Genomic DNA, 26,721 nt, shown 5'->3' with positions numbered 1-26,721 from the left:
TCTCTGAGGATCTTGCACAGGTGAAATATTGCACCCACCTCTTAGGACTCCAATGTTCGAGTGTGGGTCCATTTCAAGTCTCTTAAGATGCTGCAAACATTGAGGAGTAATCTAATGCCAATAATAAGATTAAAAAGATTACCTTTCTGTTACAATACAACTGTTTGTCTCCAGTGTAGGTTATTCAAACAAGAAGTGTATGCATCCCAAATAAAAATCCCTAATTTACTATGGCTATTCCTTTTCTTTGACAGTTAGCTGTATTCATAAAGGATAAATGTCACTCCAGACTAGCAAAGGCTTATATTTGCATATTCTTCTGTGTGAAAAGCTGCATTCATCCTTATTGTGCTTACTAAAAACAAGAAATTTATTATACATACACAAACTTTTAAAAGGAAACAAATAAAACAAAAAAACAACCAAAAAATAAATAAATATCTCCTTGGATATTTAAAAGGTATTTAGTAAAGCAAGGTCTGTGATGGATTATCTGCAATATTATTACAGATATACAATTAACTTTGGGCAATGATTTGTGGCCTGAATGCGTTTGTATAAATGGAAATAATGAAATTTCTGTGCCCTATTAAATTCTTAACAACAGACAGGAGGCTTACATCACTTATCACAAAGTGCTCTTTCACATTCTCTTCAGTATTCAGTCTTAATTTTTACCCCCATGTACAAGTTAGGAAAAAAAAGGTCACTTTGTCTCCCAAACAGCAATAAGAAAGATGGAAAAAAAGGGAAAACAGAGCCAAAGGAGATCAGACAAGGCAGAAAGAGGAATAAATAATCCAGCTGGTGGATAGAAACATATCAGAGTCCAAGACAGACACAAAAATATGCAGGCATACTGAAACAGACCAAGCATAGACAATTATATTTACACATCTAGCATAAACCATAATATCAAGCCCTGTCCCTTGTACTGTGGTTTTCAGTCTTGTATTGCCATCTAGTGGTGGCAGTGGTTGATTCAGTCAGGCTTGCATTTTCTTAATTTGAGTGACCTTAATTTGAGTGACCTACTACAACCTAACCACATCCCAATATGTCTGTATCCTATAATCTTTTAATCTTGTGTGTAAAACCTTAACACTAAACAAATGGCAGACTCATAAGACCTGAAAAAGATTCGACAACTACCAAAGACACTGATAACAGCCCGTGATAGAAATCTGTAGTTTGTATGACGAGCAGGAATAGAGGAAAGACCAAGTCATAACCTGGGCATTTTCAGTTTAATGTTAAAAGATTCAACAGAACTGAGGGAGAAAGGAAGCTCACCCAGATCAAAGTCATAAGTCAAATACACTCTTATTATAAAGTTAATGAACTAAGTATGAGAGGTTATACACTTGTACCCATCATACTTGTCATAAAATTTGGAACTGATCTGATGCTTTAAGGTTTTGACAGCTCTAGACCAAGTTCCCCAACTGCTTTCTGCCATCCAGTGGAGGAAAAGCATAATAACCTCACCACTGCTTCTGATTGTTATTGATATTGATCTAAATACTTTAAAACTGCAGCATTTGGTAGATTCTGCAATAAAGTAAAATTAATATTTCCAATGATATTTAACCAAAGTAACTGTGTGCCACATACCAGCTTTAACATTGGAAATTAATGTAAAAACGTGATATGTGCTTTGGTAAAACACATGGCTAAAATTATTAACTGCATAAGAAGTCATCACTGACAAAATCCAAGAAAAAGAAAAGATTTTAAGCTACCACCATCCAATTAATGAAAGTCATTTATGGCAAGATAGGAATCAGCTTTTCAGATCAACTAACCGGTGATCTGAGTAATTGTTTTACTACAAAAATAGGCACCTAAAAATGCAGAGAAACCTTAAACCTTCATCGTCAACTACAGAACTGGTCAGTTGTTCAGACTGTCACTCACACTGGTGAGTTTCCTGTCAGGGTATGCATGCTCGCAGGGTGGTGGGTGGTGGGTGGTGGGTAGTGTGTAGTGGGTAGTGTGTAGTGTGTGTATGCATGTTAGGAAGTATCAGCATGTGTGGACATGCTTCTCATTCCATCAGTGACAGCTCAGCTGTCCTCCTGTCTGCCTCGGTGTCTCCGTCCATCCTCCTGCTCCATACTTGTCCATCTGTCCATCTGTATCTTTCCTCTTTTCCCCTTGTGCTGTCTCTCATTACTCCTCTCGCTGCCCTCTAGTTCTCTGTCTTATGATATAAGATGCTATACTGGAGCTATTCTCCAAAAAAAAAATATACCACACGTATGAGTAATGACTACACTGCTGTTTGTGTATATTCCACACACGCACACACGCACTTCCAGCTGTCTCACATGCTTTGAAGTGTGCTGAGAGACTGGGAGGTTGTTGGGGAGGGCTAGGGGGCTAGGGGGATAGGGTTTGCCATGAAAAACCAGAGCTCAGACTTCACATACTGGTCAATCCAATCCACCTATCAACTACCCACGTTGACTCTTTGCCAGTGACTGCGACTGCTTTAGTGCATACACATGGATGGATCTAAGTAAAATCAGTTTATAGGTTAGACTGCAACCTGCTAGCTGTTTAACAGCATATTGTTAAACTGATGTTGTAGATTTCATGATTGGTTTTAGATACGGTCTGGTGGCGACATGAACCTTCCTAAGGTCCAGATCTTGGTGGCATGGATTCTCACCATACTTGCTGGTAAGCCTTTCTATGTGTTAGTGTGTGTGTTAATATTTAAACCTTCTTGCTCATGTTTTTTGACTTGCTATAGCAGCACAGATCCTAAAAACGCCTCAGAAGTGAATGCAGTCTTGCTCCTTATAGTTAAGCCTTTTGTTTTTACAGTCCAAATTAAGTCTTACCAACTTCAACTATTAGCCAGCTGTCTTCTTATGAAAGCATAATTGAATGTTTTAGCAAAAATTATTTGTTATACATGTTTTAGCAATGTACTTCAATGCAATGTACTGGAAAACGTACTGATCTAGCCTGAGTGACCATGTTCAGAAACCAGAGAAAGCTTCCTGACACGTGGCCTCATCAGTGTTATCATACACTCTGACAAAAGTCCTATTTTCAGTTCTGATTTGTATCTAATATAACATCAACTTACTAGAAACATACTTGAAGGAACATCTTATGAGTGTACATTTGTCCTTCAGGTACCCTGAAAGTTCAGCATTATTAGCATAGCCTGCTGCATTAAAATTTAAAGGTTCTCTTCAAGAGCGCTTTCTCATCAGTGAGCATGCATGGATTAGTATCTTTGGTCAAGGACATTCGGATAGGACAAATGTTTACTGACGCACCCACTTTCATGTACTGGGCAGTAAGACCCAGGCCTAACCAGGTTCTATCAAACATAATACAGATCTATATGACATCCATATTGCTGTGCTTGATGTAAATCCTCTTGTCATTAATTTTTTCAAGAAATTCTCAGTGTCTTCTGTCTTAATGATAAAATTACACTTTGAGATTTGGAAAAAGCTTATTTAAACAAAGACGTACAAATGGACGTAAAGACACACAAATGCAAGAACATGAAGAGCTCTGAAAAGTCTAAAAAGGGACAGATTAGGGTTGTGTAAATTTCTCATCATTCTGAACTGCGGTGATATTGGATGTCTGTGTTAAACATAGCCCAAGAGGCTAACAGGTTAACATGCTCTTTGGTTTCAAATAGTTTTGTCTTTTTTCCTTGCTAAACTCTGTTAGTATTTTCCAGGCCAGAATATGCTTAAAAGACAGCTTGGTAGGCAGGATTTAAAATGGACCACCTCAGACAAAGGATATACCTCAATTCCCTTAATTATTTCCTTCATTTGTCTTTTACCATCTATCCGCAAAGTAAAGATCTACGGCCATTTTGTGAAATTTAAAGTAGAGAAACATTTTCTAGTAGGTCTCTGAAATAAAAAATATAAACATAAAAATAAGCATAATATCTCCCACTTAATGTTTAAAAGATGGTTCATCTCTCAGTTCTTTCTATATCAAGCATTCAGTGAGAGACTAACCTTCAACTCATTTTAATAGAAATTTGTTTTATTTATCCTTTCTAATTCAGTGATCTGAGCACGAGCACATTTTATGAAGCACACTGGTGACAATTAGATGTGACGACCAGATAGAGGTACTGTGCCTGGATGAAAGGATGCAGCCAGTAAGCCACCAGCTGGCCATTATCTGCATCACTGCAGATGTGAAAGCTTTATTTAAGAGCTTTATTGCCAATTCCACATGTCCACAGCTTGTCAGCATTTCAAGCAGATTATTTAAGCCTCAAAACATGATTGCTTTGTCTCCATATCAATAAATTGAGATTCTCAGATGATTATAGCCTCATCATAGTGCATAGTCATCATAAGAGCAGGTGCCATATTCACAACTTGAAACTCATTTTGAAATGAATATCATTTCCTTATTAAAATGTCACAGATTCAGTCAGATTATCTGATCTTGCCATTCGTGGAAAAACATCATCTGGAAGCTCAAGGACTGTGGTAAAGGTCTAAAATTTCTAAGATGAACTACTTAAATATATATCCTCATTCAGAAAACCAGTTTCTGTATCAAAGCAACTGGACCACTGGACCAGAGCTGTTTGTTTTTCCATGATGGGCTATAAAAACATAGAAAATATTTATGATCCTATCAAACTAATGTTTAAGAATGTAAAAATATCCTACTTTGAATTGTATTTGAATTATGTGACTGGAGAATTTTTTCCATGGTTAGTTGGTCAAATATAGAACATATTTCTAAAGGAATACCACAGATATAGTACAGTTTTTTCAGCAGTTCTTAAGATCAACTGGGAAATTCAGTTTCTGGTGCTAGAGCACACAAAAACACAAGATTCATACCTTAGACTTCTAATTTGTACCAATAACTAGCATACAGTACACAAAAATATAAGTGAGAGACAAAAAAACAAATTTACTCACTGACAATAACCTTAACAGGCAAGAACACAAGACAGCCTTGGAAAAACATCATGATGAACTCTTATGCAACTTTTATTTATCTCCACCCCCACACTTTTAAGTTTTTTGTAAGCCATGATTTTTCATTTGCAGTAGCAGCTAAGTATCATGCAGAAATAAGAGTGGAGAATGGGTAATGACTGACAGCTGCAAGTGGCTCCTCTGCCCCACCTCCATCTATTTTTGTATGTGTCCAGATCAAAGCCTGCCAGCAGGACAACAAACAGGGACGAGGTAGTCAGCAAGAGACGGGCATGTGCACGCAGAATATATAGATCATAAACAACCACACCAGACTTATCTAGAACTAGATCTTTGAGAAAGACTATTAAGCCCTGAAAGGTATCTGAAAACCAATAAACTGCTTGAGTGTCTAGTTTATGTTTTGTGTTTGTGTGTATCCTGTATCTGCTGCCGAAATGAAACACGATCCGAGCCTTGTGTAGATCGCCAGCAGATGCCAGAATTAACATACAAAACATGCTAATCTGCTAGGTCATATTGTAATAAAAGTACATGATGTGCTGTGCTTACTGTGATTACATGATAACGTGATGCAATAGTTCACAAAGTGTGTGTGTGTGTGTGTATGTATGTGTATATATATATATATATATAAATAAAACTACATTGACTGCACATGCTAGGTCAAAATAACTGAATCCAAGTCCAGTAAGAGTGGTGACCAAAGGGGCTGTGAAAGTAAGTAGTACAGTTTCACAAAAAATATGGCCACAGTTTTGTGTAGAGCTAGACCAGTCTCATGATAGGCCAATATTATCAGCTGCTACAGACTGATGAAAATAAAGAAACTGCAATCATTAACTTTTTCATAGAAATGTGATTTGCACTGTTGCAGTAACAGTAACCATGTACCATAACCAACTTTGGTTTTATTAATTACAAAAACAGCCAGAACCAAATAATAACCAAAGAACATTGCACCTTCCAAATCAATCAAATGCTGACAAGTCTAAAAATCCCTACTCCACTCAGCTGAACTGACACATGAACAGTAGTGGTTCTACAGACCTGCCAGTGCAATGCCTCCTAACAGTCTATAAAACAGGCAGACTGACTGTGAATAAGAAAAATAATTAGTTATCTGATGAATGTGTTCTTTGTAGATTTTTGACCACATGCAAAAATTATTAATCAAGTGAATTGGTCAGGGCTCTTAGCACTCAGATTAGGTTTTACACAGCAACAGACTTGATCACAGTGCTTGGACAGGCTCGAGGGGCAAACAGTGCAGAGACTTTATTCACCAATATGGAATTCCAGTCACTTGACTGCTGTTGCTGCTGATCTGTCTGCCTGTCCCTGCCTCTCTCATCTGCTAATTCCTCCCTCTTCCTGTCCCCCTCTCTTCCTGTGCAATCCCTCTCTCTGTCTCTCTCAATCGCATTGAAGGGTTTCAGGTTCCTAGTTGTAGGCCAAGGAAATGTTTGGTAGATGAATCACAGTTAAATGAAAACTGCTGGCTTCCCTTTCATTTCAGCTCCAGTGTGAAAACATTTTTGTAGGGCCATGGCATTCAGCTGGAAATGGCAATCATACTCACTATGTTCCTCACCTTAAGTGAGCCCAAAATAAAAACTGTAGTAAAGGTATGAACCAGAGTTTGTCTACCGCATAAATTATACATTCCTGACATTAGTTCTAAATAAACTTTTAAAAGTTAACCTTTGCAGCAAAAGCTGCTGTTTTCCTTTCTAATCAATCACTCAGTTTGACTGCTCTCTGAGCTCCCTGCGATATAATGAGACTCTTCAATTTAAAAAAGTGTAATAAAAATTGTTGATAACTTGACTGAATTTTTGTGTGTCTCTTTGCCGTAGGTTCAGTGTTCTGTTCAGAGGATGAGACTCGTCTGGTCACAAATCTGTTTAAAGGTTACAACAAAGTGGTTCGTCCCGTTAACCACTTCAGCGATGCCGTAGTAGTCACCGTGGGACTGCAGTTAATACAGCTTATTAGTGTGGTAAGGAAGAGGGAAAAGTTTGGCGAAAGAAACTTAGACTAAAGAAACAAAGACATTATGCCCATAATATTTTCACCGAAAGCTTTCAGGCTTTTCACATGACCGACTGACATTACTGCAGCTCCTATGCTTTCTATATTTTTTAACTATAAGATATAATTCCAGTTTTTCTCTACAGATTTGTAAACACTGTACTGCCATTCAAGCAAAAACTGATATTTCAATAAAATACTCCAGTATTGTCAACACCTAGGACACATGCTCTACACAAATTTAAAACAAAGTTTATGAAAACAATTTAAAGAATTTAAATAAATGTCCTAAACAAATAAATTGTCTTGACTTTTGACAATGGCTGTTCCTACTGTGTAAGAGCAGGATAGTATTATTGGAAGATTTTGCAAGATCCTTTAGTGCAACAATACTGCCAAGGTGTGATGTAAAACGATTTTTTTTCCCACTAATTTACAAGCAAAATCACTAAGAAAACACACAAGCAAGGAGTCCCATTTACTGAATTAAAAATAATAATCACAGCCATCAACAGATCACAAAATGTAGAGCTGTGCCGCTGCAAAGCAAGCCTGGCAACCTCATCAGTCAATACAAAATGAACACTTGTGCTGGCAAAGGGAAGTGACATAACAGATAACATCCAATAACACCTCTTGCCTTTCTCTTTAATTACCAAAACACTCAAGAAACAAGATTTAATTACATTAATCTGTCACAAAGACAGGAAGTCGCAAGCCTCTACATCACTATAGGAAGAGAGCCAAAAATATGCAAAACAGCCAAGAACTGGTGCAGTTTAGACTTGAAGACCATGACTTTCCCCGTTAATATAGCTGCACAATGTTACTAAAAACACAACTGTCTTGGAAAGCAGGGTCACAGAAAGTTATACCAGTTCAGCTGTGGCATGGAAGCCAAAAAACACAAGCAGCACACCCCAAAAATGGAAATAAAAAGGACCAATTCTTACTATTTGTAGCTCTCCTTCTGCACCTCTGTCTTCACCAACCTGTAAAAATGACCAGGGATGAAGTTTGTTCTTGATTAGTCCCTCGACGACCATCACGGGTCTGAAAATTGAAAGTCTTCTCTGGTAAGAGAAGTCACAGCAACAAAAATCATAGAAAAACAGCTAGTTCTGAAAACTCAATATACTCGCAATAAAAATATATGTATGTGACAAATAATTTAAAGCCTCTAAATTTTCTTTCAAATGACCAAATCTACAACAACCTCAAGAAAACAGATTTAGCTCAATAAATCTCGCACAACAGTCAGAAAGTCCCTGGCACTAACAACCAACAACACCACAAAGACCAAGGTCACTTCCCACATGAGTCCAGCCGCACACAACGCAACGAGGCCACAAACGACACCAGGTCCCACAACGTTAAGGCCATTATGTCCTGACATAATGGACACATTAAATCTTTGCAGGGTATGCAACCCACATCACAGAACCAGAACCAAGTACACAGCATGATGGCACGGCATCAGAAAGCAAACAAAACGTTTTGGTCCTACTGTTTGTAGCTCTCCTTCTGCGCTTGAAGCCAACTTGACCGACCTGTGAAGACCACGACCAGGGCTGAAGTCCACGACCAAGGCTAAAGTCCGTTCTTAACAAGTCCATCGATTAAAAAAAAAAATCAGCAAATCCCTTTTGCAAGCTGAAAAAGCCTTGTCGTCTTCTCTCTTCTGCTCCTAGTTTCCAGCTTTAGGACATTTTTTCTGCTTGTGCAAACAATTAGCTAGCTAGCAGCCGTTAGCATTAGGCGCATTGACAAAACACACAAAGCTAATGATGCTAACACAGTTCCCCATATCGACGTTAGCTAGCGTCAACGTTCATTTATAGTGTTTTTTTTTCACGGTAGCTTTTCTTTATCTATAAAAATTAAAGATTGAAAATGTTTTTCGTTTGGAAGCTTTAGTTTTACGACCGTTTGAACCGCCTCAATGTGGCCACAGAACGCCGAATGTTCTCGTGGAACGCAGGAAACTAAACCGACCGTTAAAACTTTAATCTTTAGGGTCGAAGTGCGCATGCGCAGGCGCAGCCGCGTTGAATTCAAAGTTTTTTTTTTTAATTTTATTTTTAAAACACTTAAGTGACAGGGAAAGTCTGAAAAAACCCAAGATACACACTTATAAATATTATCCTTTTATAGTAATTGAATAGTAATAGAATAGTGAATAGTAATTTTTAATTGCTTCTGATTGTTTGCTTTCTTTTTCTGCATCCCTAAGGATGAAGTGAACCAGATTGTGACCAGTAATGTCCGTCTAAGACAGGTATGAACCACAGGTGGCAGCAATACCACAATTAAAACAGTCTACACAAACATGTACATGTATGTGCTGTAAAGGTATATAAGTATTGGCAACCAAGTGTACTTAAAATATCAGCAAAAAAAGTACTTCTTATGCATAATTCACAGTATTATTACCTGTTTCTTGATATATACTGTACTGTGCAAAAGTTTTAGGCACTAAAAACACTTTAAATGACATAAATTTTGCTTTCATTTCTAAATTAACTTCATACCAAATGCAGTGAATGGAACAAAACCTAAATGTAATCAGTATCTGCAGAGCCTCCCCATTTCCCTTAAACCAGCAGCAGTTCTCTTCGGTTTGACCTTCACACAGTTTCTCCATTGCAGCACTTTGGAGAAGCTGCTGCAGTTTTTCTGTCAATTCAGGCTGTCCCAGTGTTTCTGTCTTCATATGATCCCAGACTGACAGATCTGGGCAATTTGGGGGTTAGACCATCTGCTGCAGGACTCCTGATTCTTCTTGCCTCTGAAAATAGTTCTTCATGAACTCTACTGGGTTCTATATGGACTTCTTGTCCTGCACAATGAACCTGGGATCAGTCTGACACCTGATGATGTTGTGGGATAAGAATCTAAAACATCTAAAGGGCCTCAAACTTCTGCACAGTACTGTAATGCTACATGGTGTGTTATCCTCATCCCACATTCAAATGCTAATCTTTCTGAATACTTTAAAATACATAATTTAGTGATTTTTGCTGTTTTAACTTCCAGCATGGTTTTTAATAAGCAATAATTTAAGGTAATGAGATTTGTATTTGCTCTGTTGTGTTTTTCACTGTAAATGACAAATATGACACAACCACTTTATCAGTACAGGAATCTAAAGTTTCCTAATTCTCGCCCCAGCAATGGACAGATGTGAATCTGAAGTGGAATCCAGATGACTATGGTGGCATTAGAAAGATCAGAGTCCCTTCAACTGACATATGGAAACCTGACTTGGTGCTATACAATAAGTAAATACAAATTCTCTTTTTTCTTTCACATGTACTCAAACACGTCTACGTGTAGCATGCCTAGTGTGAAAACGCTCTTCCTTTCCCCTGCCTTTTCCACTGCAGTGCTGACGGTGATTTTGCCATCATCCATGAAACCAAAGTCCTGCTGGAGTACAACGGGATGATAACATGGAATCCTCCAGCCATATTTAAGAGTTACTGTGAGATCATTGTCCTCCATTTCCCGTTTGACCTGCAGAACTGTAGCATGAAACTGGGAACCTGGACTTATGATGGACTGCTGGTCGTCATCAACCCAGTGAGTGTAACTTATACATCTGTAGTATCCGTTTTGGATATCTTTACAGATTTAGTAACTATTTACCTTAAAACATAATGAACTCAACCATCCTTTTTTTTCCAGGAATACTGGAAAATTGTATGGATGTTTTGTAAAACTAAGTATAAATATAATGTGAAAGCCCCTCACCTTTATTCCTTTAGTAAAACCCTTTTCTTTTGTGGTATATTATTTCCGCCTCCTCTGTTTTTTAGGACAACGATCGACCAGACCTCAGTAACTTTATGGAGTCGGGTGAATGGGTGTTGAAGGACTACAGGAGCTGGAAACACTGGGTGTACTACACCTGCTGTCCTGACACACCATACCTGGACATCACTTATCATTTCCTCATGCTGCGGCTGCCTCTGTATTTCATTGTTAACGTCATCATTCCCTGCATGCTGTTCTCGTTTCTCACTGCACTGGTCTTTTACCTGCCCACTGACTCTGGTACGTGGAGCTTTGCGGGTCGTGGGGTGTAGTTTTGACTGTGCCACTATTAACCCATTTCAAATGTATTTACTCACATAAGGCAAATATCAGACAGGCTACATATAATGCATGTGGAAATTGAAAAAACACATGGAGTTAAACATTTTCAGAAGGTTTTGAAGCCACTTTCATATGTGAAAATCCACTAAATCAAACGGGCTGTGGCTGTGGACTCTGACTTTCATTTAAATGAACAGATTAGAACTTTCTATTATTTTGCTTGTATTACATGAACTTATTCTCAGGTGGGATTCTCATTATCACTAGAGAATAAAACACTGAAATGTTGTTCCAAAGCCCTTAATGCCACTGGTTTGTGCTTTGAGAACTATTTAAAATACGTGACACTATTTAAATACTGCACTACACTACTGCACAGGGTCCCTATTTTCAGAAATAGCCTCTTGGTTCACATACAGCATTTTATTATTATAGGTATTCTTTGTGTTGCTGATTTCACTTCCTTTTATCACACAGCCTTTATTGTGTTGTGAATTGTGTGAATAGCACTGGCACTTTTAATGCCTTTTAATGGCTCATTGCATATTTATTGTCTCATATATATATATATATATATATATATATATATATATAGGAAGAAATTTTAAGCTCAGCATCAAGACCTGCAGTACAAAAGTAGCCTGAACGTTTGTCTTTGTGCCCATTTCTTCCCAGGTGAAAAGATGACCCTTTCCATCTCTGTCCTACTGTCTCTGACTGTCTTCCTGCTGGTTATTGTGGAGCTAATCCCCTCCACCTCCAGTGCTGTTCCTCTCATAGGAAAATACATGCTCTTCACAATGGTGTTTGTTATCGCCTCCATCATCATCACCGTCATTGTCATCAACACACATCACCGTTCGCCCAGCACGCACACCATGCCCGCATGGATCCGCAAGGTTCGTATTTTGTTTTTATCATCCACCTGTAATAATTTAATAACAAGTGCCAGCGTTGTTAATTGATTAAAAAAGCTGGAATGTAATTACTACCTGCATCTGTCGGTCTCTCAGGTCTTCATCGAGACCATTCCCAACATGATGTTTTTCTCAACAATGAAGCGTCCCAGTCAGGAGATCCGGCAGAAGAGGCTGTTCCCTACTGACATGGACATCTCTGACATTTCAGGCAAGACTACAGCTAAATGACAGATCCCACAAAAAAACACAGACAAATGACAAGTAGCACATTTTGTGGGTTTGCTTTATTTTGTAGGTTTGTCAATGGAAAAGTGAGTTACCAAGATAATGCCACATGACCTTAGATGGGAAGAAACACTAAATAAAACATGAATTTTAGGAATATTCTGTGATTAAAAAAATTGAAAAGAACATTTTGTCAAAGGATTTGTCAAATACACTCAATAACTGTAACGGAAGAAATATTAGACAGAGCACCCTAGCACTGTGTACTGTGTACTCCCACAACTACACCCTGTCCCTGCTCTCTCCTTTGCAGGTAATCCCACCCCAACCAGCGTCACCTACCAGTCTCCCATTGTTAAAAACCCTGATGTTCGCAGTGCCATTGAAGGGGTGAAGTATATTGCTGAGACCATGAAATCAGACGAGGAATCTAACAATGTAAGGCGACACAAGTACGACATACACGTATAAATCTATATGGGTTTATAGAACATATTTATTAAAATATTAAAAGAGCCTGGGATGCTGCTGATCAGACATCAGCATGTTCAGAAAGACTCAACTTGACGTTTTCTCTTCACGATGTCATCTTGTTTCAGGCCGCAGAGGAGTGGAAGTTCGTGGCTATGGTTCTGGACCACATCTTGCTCTGTGTGTTCATGGTTGTGTGCATCATCGGGACGCTTTGCGTCTTTGCTGGGAGACTCATTGAGCTCAACATGCTGTAGAGGCCTGACCTATGGAGCACTATGTGCATTGTCAGAATAGATGTCGCACTTGGAGATGCATCAGAGAAGCTGGTTCAGTGTCGTTCACTCTTTCTGCCTCTGTCTCTCACACGCACAGACACAATTTGAGTTGATTTTTAAATGCTGTAAAGGGCATTTACTCAAATGTGTGTTTGTGTATTTACTGAAACTGAAGAGACTGCAGTAAAAGGTAAATCCAGGCATCTTAAAGGCACAAGTCTCGTGATCTAAAATGGGTCATACTTGAAGGTGTTGTCAAACATTTTTTCTATTGTTTTTCTTATTTTTCTATAGTGTTTTAATGATGCCATCACTCTGGTGGGCTCTTAGAGTGTTCTGTATTAATCTTATGTAAAAACCATAGCTAGTTTAGTCTAGCATAGTTGTTTTGTTGGCAGCTTGATCAAGGTTTGGGTCAGAGAACCTTTAAATGTTTAAATGTAAAAACTTTAACATAAGAACATTTGAATGTCCATTATGCAGAGGAATATAATTAGCAAATACATCTGGCCTATTAGCATTTTGAGTGTACAGAAAATTCATCATATTACCATAGGTCGGTCGTGGGTTTCATGTTTATATAGAAACCAGACCTAAATGTTACAGAACATGGAAGTGGATGTGTTCAGCTTGTTCTAAACAGAATTATTAATCAAATTGTAGTTTTATTGCCTGGTGTATAGACTGGTCTGGTCGATGACACTTCTTGTCTTTGTTGAGTGCAGGTGAGATATTTTCCTGCTTGGAAATTTTATTGTTTTGTTTTGCCTGACACTCAGTTGACTTTTCTAAAAATCTCTTTTATATTTATTGGTTAATGTTGTGAGTGGTGCAAAATTCAGATCATAACATCATAAACAGAAAACTACTTTAGTGGCAAGATTTATTTTGTCACTGATGCATGTCTCTTAGTCCGTTTTAAATATTATATTTTGAATTTGTTTTGGATCATCTTTTGAGCTACATGTTTTAAAATCTGTTTAAACAAAAATCAACAGACCTGAAGTCAGTTGCAGGTGAAGTTACTGATGAATGTAGAGCTAAAGGAGGCTAAAGGAGGCATGTTAAGGAGGCAATTAATTTTAAATTTATCACATCTTATGCGGCGATTTTTGACCAATGACAATACTATACATCAAAATGATAATTTACAGAAATACATGAAACTGTATTTTTTCCATTAAGGGGTTGCAGAATTCAAGCTAATGAGAATGGTCTTTTGTGCCGCTGTAACTGTGCTATAGGAAAGTAAATACAGTGGCAAAGAAAGATTGTTCAACATGAATTGGAAGAGAAAAGTTCCATGTCACTGCTCGTTAGTCACTGCTGTGGTGTTGCTAACTTTGTTCACAGCGACCAGCTGAAGACAACTTGATTTATTTTGCAGCTGTGGTTTCTCACAACAGACAAGACCATCTAGTTGAGTTTAATGGCAGAGTAAAGTTCTGTAAGGTCATATTGCACTGAGCATTTGTTGTTTTTTATATTTGCGGTTGTATAGATGTGTAATAGAGTGAAAAATAAAAGTCATTACTCAGTTTATGCATTTAATGGTCGTTTAGTTTTTGTATTATAGAGATATCATCCAAAGCTCAGATTTCAGACATTTCACTGATTGTACACTTTATAAGTCATAGTTTCCTTACAAATTAACAGCTTTTTCAAGGAAAAACAGTGTAACTTCTAATGAGGGTCCACATGAGTTGTAGGGTATTTCTGTCAATGCCAAGGGTGCATGAATTCAGACTAAGCAAAAGTTCACCCAACTGAGGGTTAACAACATCTGTTTTTTCATTTATCTCTAGCCTTGCAGTTTTTAACTTAGACCAAAAACTAATATAATCCCTAAATAAATCACGGCAGTGCAGCTATTGCTTGCCTTTGTTGCTGAAACCTTTATTAAGCGCGCCATGCAGACACTTAACAAACAGCAGAAAAAAACTCTACAAATATAGAGTTAACCTCATGTCAGTGTTAAATTGAGGATCTGAGAAGCTTTAGAAAAGTGACAGCTTCATATTTTGCTTTCTTTTTTACCACATTTTCATCAACAGAACATATTATTGGGAACAAAAGCTTGTTAACTCTGGTAGCCTTCAGCTAACGACACATCAGAAAGCTGCTACAGGTACCACGGTGCAACATTTAGTAACTTCTGGACACACAGCTGCCTGCTGCAAGGAAATAATGGCACAAAATCAAAATGTGAAGCTATGGTCAAGGTGTGGAGTAAAGCATTAAATCATGGAGTGGTCTGTTCAAAAACATGTTTTCTGCCCGTGCAGATTCAAAAGGTTGGCCCCAGCCATCCTCAGCATAATAAATGCTATGTGTTGGCCAAGTCGACCATGAACCTTTTGAATTTGACATCGCAGTAAGGAGCGACAGGGCAGATTACACTGTAAACTAATGACTATACAAGCAGCAACCAGGGCACACAGGTGCCTAATGTGAGTGCACACAGTTAAAACACTTAAAATTAATGTGAGCAAAAACAAAATACTTAAAAATTGTGAATCTAATCTTCAGCATCCTGGAGGCTACAAAACACAAACCAGGCCTATACTTTTAAATAGTGGTGACGGTACCATGGTTACAGGTTACACCTCTAATTGTATAAAACAGTGCAAAGTCAGTGCAAATCAAGTTAGGGCACTCAGATAAAACTACAATTCATTTGGCAATTGATAATCCAACTGAGGTCTATGATGGACAAAATCCAGACAGAAATAGAACTGGCAGTTTTAGCTCCAATCTGTTATCTTCTTTTGGCTAACAAATGGTAAGATGTTCAGGTTATTCAGAGACTGTTCCAATGTTGCCATTGCTCTACAAAACTACCCTCAAAGTGAAAAAGTTAGTTTAGCAATCTCAAAGAAAGATCTTCATAAAAATAACAGTTTGATGTTACTGTAGCAGTTCAGTTTTCTCATTCTGCAAAACAAATGCTGGGTTAACTTTGTCAAATTATTCCTGTAAAGCCTGACTTGTTTCAGGACCTTAGTCCACAGGTTGTTTAGTTCACATTCTTTCTATCCAGGGAAAAGCACAGACCAAACAGGAAACGGATGGATGTGAAAGGACTCAGATTCTGCCATATTAATATATGTGCACCTCCACTCAAAACATACATTTTCTGCTGCGCCACCACAGGCTGAACTGAGTTCAATTACTGGCTGGAGCACAGTGTTCAGCACATAGTTTGCTGGGCAATTAAAATAATAAACAGGATTTTTAACATCACTGATAATAACTTGCTTTTCCTTCAGAAAGGAAACTAACTTTCTCACTAACAAAAACACATGAATGGTCAGAACAACACCACAGTCACTAAACAGGGTTCCTTCAGCTGGTTTGTGTTAGTTCTCTTCACTGATGATATAAGTAATGGTATACAACCTGAGGTATATAACCTCAGCAGTTTTGCTCCTAACAAACCTGAGTGTGAGTAGCCAGCAGAACATTAGCTGTATTTAAATGCACAAACTGCTTATTTCCTAGATACGCCTGTCTGAGACAAGCTGGTCAAGCATCACGAAAGAACATCTGAATATCAGCAGGATGAAACATGTACATGCATCAGTCTTGAATAAAACATAAAACATAAGCGTTTTCCTAAATGTTTCAGTATTGGGGATCAGCTTGTATTTAATCTAAAGGGAAAAAGCCATAACAGAACCCTGAAACTTAATGGCATACTTTATAACATTATACTGTAAACACAACCTATGCTGTCCTCAACAGGTTTGTCTTAAAATGTACTTTGTTGGATCTTCATACTGCCCAATAAAACAATAAATATATACTATACTTAAATTTGCATTAAAATAAGCAATGATATTTAGCAAATAATACGGACACCAGACTGAGTGAAAAATGAATGACTGAATTAAAGGTCAGTGAAGGAATTTGTATTTGCTTTTGCAGCATGTGAGGACAAACCATTTGTGAATCAGCAGTTTAAAACGAGAACACTTGTCATAACAAATCAAACCGTTGCCCACCTAAAACCCAAGGGACCTTTCTGTGTAAATCATAAAATATTGAAGTCAGTTTGCCATTCACCACATACAGCAGTATCAGCAGCCAACTACTCAATCAAGAAACAGCCTTAGGATTAAAACTATGGTCATCTGACATGCCATGCCATGATATATTGGCATCATTTTAGGGGATATCACTGGATAAAAATGCTGAAATGATATTCTGATGCTTTTTGTTTTTGTTTGAGGTTTTGGTGCAAAAAGAAAGATATAATTTAACAATTGTTGGTGGAAATCCTTGTCCATCCATACAGCTTTATAATGCAACCCCTGTACCACGGTCAATCCCAACATCTTTTGCCTGGACAGACTGATCAGATGTTCCTGGTCCTCTTCTGGACTGTCTGCAACTACGATGGCTGAGATTCTGTCTCACCGGGGGTTCTGGGACTCTCCTCTGCCTCCTCCTCCTCCTCCTCCTGAACCAGTTCTCCCTCCTGCTGCTGTGGCTGCTCCTCTGATTGGGTCACAGACTCTATTTCTTTAGTGGGATCTTCATCTTCTACCATATCTTTCTCATCTGAGGAGAAGCCGTAAGTAAGATGGATTTAATCAGTAAGTAAAGACACAGAACATTATGGAAGAAAAGAAAAAGAGGAAGGATCTGAGATGATTTAAAGAGTTTCTATTAAAACAAATGATTGGTTTGTTACGTGTTAAATCAGTGATAAATAAATGAGTAGCATTCCCCCTGTTAAGGTTAACATTAGCTAAATCAGACTTGACTCAGCACAGTTGTTAGGAGCAGGAAAACATAAGAGGCTTTACTAACACTAACATTTGCAATTCATCTGCTCTCATGCAACTGCACAGCCTCAGGAGGAGAACTAAAATTGAAAGATGACCATATTCAATACAAACAACAAACCTTAAACTCAATGCCAGAGACTGGTGTTACAGATGCCCAAATGATCCTACTGTTAGAAGGATTGTTTCTTCTTATTTAGTATGTTTCACTGTTTATCCAAAAATCAAGCAGGAATCACAATCCAGATGCACCATTAACTGCACCGTTTAAGATTCAATTCATTCAGACAAAAGAAAGACTTCAGAAAGATTTGAGCAATACTTAATACTTCAAGGTGAGATGGGCAATGGACAATGTCACCTGCTGAACCGAAAATAACTAGAAATGCAGGTCTCAAAAACTCAGAAATGAGCTTTAAAATACAGGCTGTATATACAGAGTGGACTTAAATTATGGGATGATCATGTACACAAACCAGGAGGTATTCTGCAGTGTTAATAGAACTAGTAAGGGATAAAATGTGACAAGCACGAAACTAAAATTAGCAATCAGCATTGTTAATGTTAAAGTCACTTAAGCTCATGTAAAGAAACGTATTTCATATGAGGGAGGGGTTAAATGGCCAGACACAAAATGACACTTTGTGCACAAAATATTAGACCCTGTTGTGTTTTTACATGAAGTGATCTCACCAGTCACAAACTGATTGAATTAGCACAGAGGTTAAAAAATGATGATGAGCTGATTTAGACATTAACTATGTAGACAACAAATGAATCTGTCAGGAAGATGATCTAAATATTTTGTACACTCTGAGAAGATCAGATCTGGGTCAGAAAGAAAAGTTGAATCTTTTTCTAGATGTTTAAATGTATAACCCATCAAGACAATAGAGACAATTCAGATCAAACAGATCAACTAAATATAACAATAAAGTTTTCTGTGGGTTAATCTTAATTCTCACAGTTGGATAAAATGTATTGGGAAACTATTTGACCCAAATCTGACACAGACACCCAGGAAACAATTAAAAGATGATTGCATGTTTGGGGTGATTAGCGTTGGGGACAGGCATTGGGCTGTGCTCTAAAATGTTATGAATTCTACAGCAAAGAGAAGAGCCCCATTCTGAGATAATCAAATCTATCAAATCAGTTCAAATTAAGCCAGGTCAGACAGTGCAGGGAGAGAAGGGGCTGGGGAACCTGGGCTCTGCAGAGGTCGGTTCTGAGGGTTCTTTGGACTCTGCTGGATCTGGAAACTGGAGAAACTGTGGACCAAATTCCACGGTGCCGGAGCCTTTGCTAGAGGTAAGATCACACTGTTAAACCCACTGGTCACTTTGCCGCTATGCTGTAAATATACTGTGGATGTACTGATGAAAGTAGAATCTGACGTATGCAGGCTGAACTAAAATACCAGCATAAGTGTTGTTGCTTCTATAAGCAATTTGTTAAACCTGTGATGGTGAAGCATTTTGTTGACTGTTTCTGTTGTACTGTTCTATTTGACTGATTACTGCCACCTAATGACAAGCACAGACATCTATCTGGTATGCCACTTTACAAAAGCTCAAAAGAGACCAAGCAAAGACAGTGATCTGCATTTTTTCCTGAAACTGGTTCAGTTACTCATGGGTGCTTTTTATTTACTGCTTCCTCTAGCAAAGAGGATGGTGACATTTAAAGGTGGTGATGTCTCACCTCTGCTGGCTCCTTGCTCCCTAACTATAAAAGGATAAAAGTTAGCATCAGTAAAGATGGAAAAAGAATCAAACACAAACAAATGAAAAAGGTCAACTGACAAACTGTACCAAGAGCATTTAATATGGGGGGTTAGCACATGGAGTCAGTATCATAAAGATGCACAAAACAGTGTTAGTAAAAATGTGTGTATGTGCAAGATGTAACGTGTCCTGCATCAGGTTTCAAATAAAATGTCTCAGTTCCTTTCTGGTCTCAGATTCAGACATTTATTTTTTTAATTGGATCTCAGTGTCTTCAGTCTAAACCAATTTTCTTGATTCCCCTAATCACTGGCATAAATTACTCTTAATACGATCTCAAATATTTATTTCAAACGATGTCTGTTTTTCCGCTGGTGTGTACAAATCAGGACAGATACTGTACTTGTCCTCAAATTAAGCACCAGCTTTACTTAGCTTTAGCATTACTCTTGACTTTAACACAAACCGCCTTCTATTTTCTCAGTTCAGACCTGAAAAGACTCTGTCTTGTCTGGTCCAGATAGGTGCTTTTGTGAGTTTGTCTACACATGTGTGTTAGTCAGTACCTCCAGAAGGGGGCGCGCTCTCCTCTGTGTCTGTCCCAGAACGTGGTGTTGGACTAGGGGAATGCGATTCTGCTCGTAGCCTCCTCTCATAGCTGAACTCTGGAAGCCTGGGAGCTTGAGGCCGAGTCTTTCTGGCTGGATTCAGAAAGTAGCAGTACGCACAACGAAACGCTGAAGGTGAAAGAGACAAAAAAAGAGTGAGTAAGCAGAAGAGGAGGAGAAAGGGGAAAGTGATGAGTCGGCTCCATTTTACAAAGTATGTAAAGGCCAAAGCAATGAAACTCCCTCAGTTAGTTCGAGCTTGTACTACAGTAGCTTCCTTAAGTATTTAGTCTCAAAAAACTCACTTGCATTATGCTCTTTTTTAGCTGAGACAGTTCTCACTAAACACAGTGCTGCTCTTGTTCTTACCGAGGTATTCAAACTCTTCTTTCAGAGCCATGCCATTATGAGAAAAGCACTGCTGGCAGATCAAGGCATATCTATATGGAAGAAGGCAAAACAAAGAGATGTTTAACTGTGACATGTTCAGCATGATTGAAGACATTTTCTATAGAAATATGGTGCTAATCTGCTGCTATCATTAATTCCAAATCCTAGTATAGGAAATGCAAGTTGTCATGGGTAAAGCTTACAGTGACTGCACACTACTCTCTTGTGGAGACTCTGTAAACTGCTAAATGAGATCCTGAATTAGGGAGCAAGTCAGAGGTTGCATTCATGAAGGGATTTACATCTGAAAAGGGGCGTTCACCTGTTCTGTGGTCCATCTCCTACCAGGTACTCAATGACTCGATCCACAGCTCCCCTGTCTTTGGGCAGAATGGGTCTTGCTAATGGAGGACCTGGAGGGTGCATGCCTACAAAAAACAGTCCACAACCACACACAAAGCATTATGCACAGAAGAATACATTAGACCAAATTAATTTTTAACTTTTCCTACGCTGCACTATCCTGGTTTCTTCTCTCCTCACAATAATATATACATTTTGACTGGTGGTGCCTAAATCTGGTAAATAGACATTAAATACCCTAAATTCAAATAGCAGAAACCAACGCCAAACATTCAAGCCCAAAGATGCACCAAGCAGCATTACAACCTACCTACACCTGGTATAGGGGAGGTGGGGGTCCTGGGTAGTGCCCCCTGGAAGACTGAAGCAGACAGAGTAGATCTCTCTGGTGGTCCTCCTGGAGCTGAGAGAGGGACAGGTTCTGTAGGGAGAGCGACATGTGATAAAGACACAAACTAATGTCTAAAAGAACTAAGTCAAAGGCAAAGAGACTTGTTTTTCATTCAGGTTACCTTTGACTTAGCACTTTCCCCATGACCTCGATGCATGAAAATCTTCATAGGCAGACAGATTTGATTTTTACTGTATATAATATTCTTTGGAGAAGCATCACACCTGAGAAGTTATTGATTGTGATAATTTATCATACTTAATTTTAAGTACCTCTTTGTCTCTCCTTACCCACAGGGGTTCCTCCTGGTACCAATGGAGGCCGTGCTCCAGCTGAAGGGGTCACTGGTGTGGCAACTGGGGTGCCCATAGGCATGGGTCTCATTGCTGGCCCTCTGTGGCGAATCTCTGCAAAGAAGATATTGTTACAAAATTGATTTTGTATGCTTGGGACAAGAAATCACTTTTTGCAGCTTACATCTCAGAATTAGTATGACTCTGGGCATGTCCAGAGTTTACATGTGATACTTGAGCTTTCTGCTGTGTATTGATGTGCGTCGTACCTTGTCCTGGCCTGGGAGTCATCTGCGGACGGACTGGAGTCGACTCCAGCTCCTGCAACACAACCACAAACAAAACCAACAAGTCAAAGAATAAAAGATGAATCAAACACATACAAACAAAGCAAGAAAAAAACAAAAACACAGCACTCACAGCTTTCCTCTTAGCTTCTGGATCAAAGCGTTCCAGAATGAGTTTGGCGTTTTTGTATGTCTCCGTTTCCATCACTTCCTCCAGCTGGAAATACAAACCAACAACTCTTTGATAACATGCAGATCAAATTGTGGTCTCAATTTAAACAAAAAGGAGGTCTCGTAATAAACAGTAAGAATGATTCATTGTAAGATTAAAAATCTAAGTAAAAAACGTTGAGAAAGGACAGTAACATGAAAAGAACAGAGAAAACGTAGCTGTTTAATAAGCTCACTGAAATTATCTATCAAACAGAAAATCAAAAGTTGGGAGACGACTGCAGTGAATTGCAGTTGTTATTCAAGTCATTGCGGAAATGACAAGAAAAGAAACCTTGCATATCAGAAAAAGACCAAGTTTTGCATTTTGACTCAGAGGGCAAGGAACCCCATAACATCCAAACTAAACTCTTTAAACAAGACAGTAAAAGATGCACAAATGAAAAATGAAATGTGAAAGATCAGAGCCTTACAATCTTTTTCTTGGCAACCTTTAAATCTTCTAGTTTATCATCTAAAAATGAAAGAGGAACAACTTGTATTAGTTCATTTTATCTTAAATTTCATTTCCATACACCACTGCTCTGTTGTAGTCTTTTTTAAATGGTGAACACTTAGCGTTAATATATTACCAAGTTAATGAGTGCATATTTTAATATTATGAAAATACAATTTTGATTTCTGATGTTCAATTACACATCATGTAAAGTCACATAAATCACTATTTTCAAAAGTTGCTAATTATCAGAAATCAAAACACTTTAAAATCTGACAGCTACTGTAAGTATGACAATATGGTTGAAGGACAAAATATGTTTTATTTGGATGACAGGTGGACAGAGAGGGACTGACAGACAACTTACTGTTTCTCTCAGTGCGTTTGCAAAAGAGGAAGATCAACAATTTCCTTATAAACCAAACCCTGGTAAAATGAAGAAATGAGAGTGTGCTCCGTCATTATCAACAAGCACTGATCACGATACATTTAACCAAATTCATGGAAAAAAAACTAAACCAAAAAAAAACTTGCATATAAAAAACAGGTTATTTATTTAAATAACTAAAATGAGAATTACAAAGGTGCTGCACACACAAATTAAACATCTGCGCTTCACAAAAACCTGTAAATGACAATAGGAAAAACAACATGGGCACTTACAGCACAGGGTATATGAAGAAAGGCAGGGCCAGTACTATTCTCTGCAGCCATTGTTCAGGTAGGTAGAGACAGTATACAATCAGACAGATCAACAGGTACAGAACAGACGAGTAGAGAAGGAACCGGCCAACCCACAGCTGCAAACAAGACACACATAAAAACAACGATGAGGAAAAGAAAGTGCAGTTTAATAATATCACTGCATGTTGTTCATGTTTTGCCAACTTTACCTTTTGCAGACGTTGGTTTTTGGCTCTAAACTCCTCCAGATCGTTAATCTCCTACAAGGGGAAAATGGAGGTTGAAGGTTATTTAAACAGGATAAATAAACTCAGATAATTAGATGTCAGGTTTAATCTACTGTGAGCTTCCAAGAAATTAATTTAATTAACTTTAGGTTATGTTCTATTAGCTTTTTGATGTCTTATGACTTCTTATGGTACGTTTCAGTATTGTGTGAGTAAATACACTCAGACTATTTAACTGGTACCTTGTCGAGGTTCTCCAGCTGCTCAACTGTGGTTGGCTTTGCCTGGATTGAGGACAAAGATCACAAAATCATCAGTTTCATCAGAACACTGGGCTTCTCAGTGTCACTCACAGCCAAGAGATTAGGAACTGATTAATTGGTGCTAAACAAATCTGTTCCTGTAAACACATTCTTACTTATTACTCATCAGTTTCTTGGTTGACTGAAGTATCTCAGCAACAAGTAAATAAAAGCAAACATGATGTACAATTTCACATTTTTCTACAACTGTAACAATCTGTATCTCTCTCTTTCAAATGGATGAAAGCACAGACGTGGATAAAAAGGCTGCACTTTGATTGCACAATCTCTCTTGCTAACTCTTGCCTGTCTCCCTCTCTTTCCCTTTGACTTGTCTAGTATGTCTAAAAATAGTGCATGAATTTCATCTAGCTCTGGTGCAGGGTTCAGTGGATCCAAACCTATCAAACCCAAACTGTTTCAAATACTGAAATCAGTATTCATGGAAAACCTTTAGGCTCACTGTGCATGTGAAGTCAAATTGAATTATTAAAATAATAAAAAATACACATACATTTATAAACCCCAAATCTTTTTATTTTGCAAACTTAACTACTTTGTTTCAGTTTCTTTTTTTTTTAACTTAATGTGTTATTTGACTGAATTCACCCTTTTCCCTCTCCCACTTACCTTCCATCGAGATATCAGGGCCCCCATATCTGTAAACCACAGCGGTCTCCTCCTTGATTCCTTTAGATGACTATAGAACAGAAAGTCTGTCAATCATGTTTCAGGTAAACTAAGCACATCATCTGTTTGTTACAGTTATACTGCTTAAGTTAAGCACCATACTAAAGCCCTATGCTAAATCTTGTCATGCCTTCTTATATAACTATACAACACATACCAACATTCATATCAACAGACTATGAACAGTTCTTGCTTTATCTCTCTGGATAAAGATCAATGTTTTCTCACTGCTATGATGACATCCAGCACTGTTTTACTTCATGACTAGATATGGCTCAATCCTTTTTACAAATGATTTCAGGCCACTGGTGGCTGGTGTTATGAAATCAAGCTTTTTATTCCAGCTGTGTATTTTAGGAGAAAAGGTACTGGAAAACTATGTTCATACTATGAGTTTGCCAATAAGCAGAAAAGGAAAGCGATAACTGCAAACGTCCTGGACTGAACCTACTGAGAACCAAATCATGTACAGTTTCCAAAGCTCACTAGCAACACGTTCAATGGAATATTAGGCTTTTGTTGATTTACATAAATCTGTTATGTTAATTTCATTTACCTATAGTAATACTAACCCAGTGAAATGGTAAACAGGTGCAAACCTGTACATCTGTATCCTTTGTAAGTTAATAATGTGGTCGACAAGAATAAACACTTAAAATAAACTGGCTTTTCTCTCAGACCCTTCGTTTAAAACAGTTTACAGGCAAATATGCGAGTTTCCCGTTTGACTCTTTCGTTTCAAACAGGACCAATAATGAACATGAACTCACGTTAGCACACAATAGAGCTAACTAACGTTAGCTGCTCATTGAAAACACTTTCTATTTTAAACGACAGCTATCAAACCCCAGTAACGCCCTATAGAAACAGCACTGTGCCAAAGAGAGAGAGAGGGTCCTAAATTAACCAGAGCTTCAACTTTACAAATACACTGATGTGAAAAGAACAAAATCCAATCTGAACCGTTTGTTACTTGACTGATATAACGGAGCTAACGCCAAGCTAGCTAACGTTAGTGCAACAATAACGGACTAACTGGTTAGTACCGAGGTCTCCAGCCGCCACGCTGTCGTTACGCATCTTACATCTAGCGTTAGTTGAAATAAACACTTACACTCGGTGGAGCTTCGGTGTTTCCGTTACACGGTCATTTAATCAAGTTAGCACCGAAACAAACAGCAAAGTCTGGCTGCTACCTGAACTCACATCTCAACTGCCAGACGAGAGTTTGGCGCGGTGTTGTCACGTAACGACGTAGTGTGATGATGTCATCCGTAGACAGTTACTTTCATTCCCAGAGTTCTTTGCATTGAAGTCCTTTTTGGTTCACATGGAAGAGGAATTTGCGCATCGATAAAAATATTATATTATAAATAAATAAATAAATAAATAAAAATATTATATATAACAATAAAACTCCTACAGGGGATGTTCTGCCAAACAAGTATTATTATAATATAAGAATAATTGTGTTTTGCTGATAAAAGGCCTATTTTTGCTCAGATTGGTCGCCTTTAAAACTGGGAATGCAATATTTTTTCTTTCAGCAAAGTATCTTTCGTGTTACTTTTATGTTTTAAGTAAAATATCTGGATACTTCTTCCACTACTGCAAGTCAGTTTATTAACATCACAGTTGCAAAAATGTTGGCACCACATGCATTATGCATTGGTTTTACCTTACAGACTATCATTTAATGTGAAATGCATGTCAGTATTGAGCAGTTATTCATCACAACCAATGACAAAAACTCAAAAAACCTGTACTAATAAATGAATAAGTAGTTTGCAGTATTGAATAATAATAAAAATATAATAAGAGCAATAACAGTAATAAACAACAAATGCATACTGAAATCAACTAAAAGCCATTTATTAAAAAATAAGCAGGTAAAAAAGAAAAGGTTAGCCATACAGAGAATACAGAAGTCAAATATTTTAAGGTAAGGATATATAAGTAAGCTCTAAGTTTAAAGTATTCAAGTAAGAATAGACAGAGATACTCCTCACCAATTTAAAAAAGCCCAATGTTTATTTTTAGGATGTAAAGTTTTCACCACTAGATGGCGCACTGTCATTATTTCACATGTCCTTTCAATGCAGGCGGATCAGTGGGGCAGAGTAAATGTGTTCTGAGTTTTTAGTAAGCTGTAATGATGGCACATCTTTAGTTAAAAATAATAATAAATTTCTCACCATTACTAAAAAATTTCCATGAGATACAGTTTAATCTAAATTCGTTTTAATAGGATGCAAATAGCTTACATTAAAATGTCAGTTGACTTATTCTGACTATGCCCTCTACCTGTATACAGACAA

At 37.9% G+C, this 26,721-nt stretch overlaps 2 protein-coding genes across 10 annotated transcripts; one reads left to right on the top strand and one right to left on the bottom strand.

Annotated features, from left to right (window-relative positions):
* The first annotated feature begins 2,630 nt into the window (after positions 1–2,630).
* chrna1 (cholinergic receptor, nicotinic, alpha 1 (muscle)) lies at positions 2,631–14,524 on the top strand. Its single transcript, XM_026308644.1, has 10 exons — positions 2,631–2,685; positions 6,818–6,960; positions 9,226–9,270; positions 10,164–10,273; positions 10,379–10,574; positions 10,811–11,048; positions 11,766–11,989; positions 12,104–12,218; positions 12,549–12,673; positions 12,835–14,524. Exons 1-10 carry the CDS (start codon positions 2,631–2,633, stop codon positions 12,961–12,963), a joined length of 1,380 nt encoding a protein of 459 aa, XP_026164429.1. The 3' UTR covers positions 12,964–14,524.
* On the bottom strand, positions 14,519–25,650 carry lnpk (lunapark, ER junction formation factor). 9 transcript variants are annotated; one of them, XM_026308635.2, is made up of 17 exons: positions 25,518–25,650; positions 24,344–24,413; positions 23,654–23,695; positions 23,394–23,444; positions 23,164–23,300; positions 22,868–22,926; positions 22,478–22,518; positions 21,967–22,050; positions 21,816–21,867; positions 21,526–21,660; positions 21,173–21,283; positions 20,822–20,927; positions 20,479–20,549; positions 20,068–20,238; positions 19,479–19,502; positions 18,981–19,079; positions 14,519–17,547 (listed from the first exon to the last, which is right to left on the bottom strand). In XM_026308635.2, exons 2-17 carry the CDS (start codon positions 24,368–24,370, stop codon positions 17,378–17,380), a joined length of 1,380 nt encoding a protein of 459 aa, XP_026164420.1. In that variant the 5' UTR covers positions 24,371–24,413; positions 25,518–25,650; the 3' UTR covers positions 14,519–17,377. The 9 variants fall into 9 exon arrangements, with proteins under 9 accessions (XP_026164420.1, XP_026164422.1, XP_026164421.1 ...); XM_026308637.2 differs by having other exon boundaries at positions 21,173–21,265; XM_026308636.2 differs by having other exon boundaries at positions 21,544–21,660.
* Between the last annotated feature and the right edge of the window lie 1,071 nt (positions 25,651–26,721).

Source organism: Mastacembelus armatus, chromosome 15, assembly GCF_900324485.2.
Source record: "Mastacembelus armatus chromosome 15, fMasArm1.2, whole genome shotgun sequence".
Taxonomy (NCBI): Eukaryota; Metazoa; Chordata; class Actinopteri; order Synbranchiformes; family Mastacembelidae; genus Mastacembelus; species Mastacembelus armatus.
This window is presented reverse-complemented; position numbering and strand designations above follow the sequence as displayed.

Excerpts from the sequence above, each read along its gene's own strand:
- chrna1 (XM_026308644.1), top strand. The coding sequence starts at position 2,631 with ATGAACCTTCCTAAGGTCCAGATCTTGGTGGCATGGATTCTCACCATA. Across the intron at positions 10,274-10,378 it reads GACTTGGTGCTATACAATAA|TGCTGACGGTGATTTTGCCA; the intron begins GTAAATACAAAT and ends TTTCCACTGCAG. Across the intron at positions 11,049-11,765 it reads TTACCTGCCCACTGACTCTG|GTGAAAAGATGACCCTTTCC; the intron begins GTACGTGGAGCT and ends ATTTCTTCCCAG.
- lnpk (XM_026308635.2), bottom strand. The coding sequence starts at position 24,370 with ATGGGGGCCCTGATATCTCGATGGAAG. Across the intron at positions 23,696-24,343 it reads CCCTGATATCTCGATGGAAG|GCAAAGCCAACCACAGTTGA; the intron begins GTAAGTGGGAGA and ends TCCTCAATCCAG. Across the intron at positions 22,519-22,867 it reads CAAACGCACTGAGAGAAACA|ATGATAAACTAGAAGATTTA; the intron begins GTAAGTTGTCTG and ends TTTCATTTTTAG.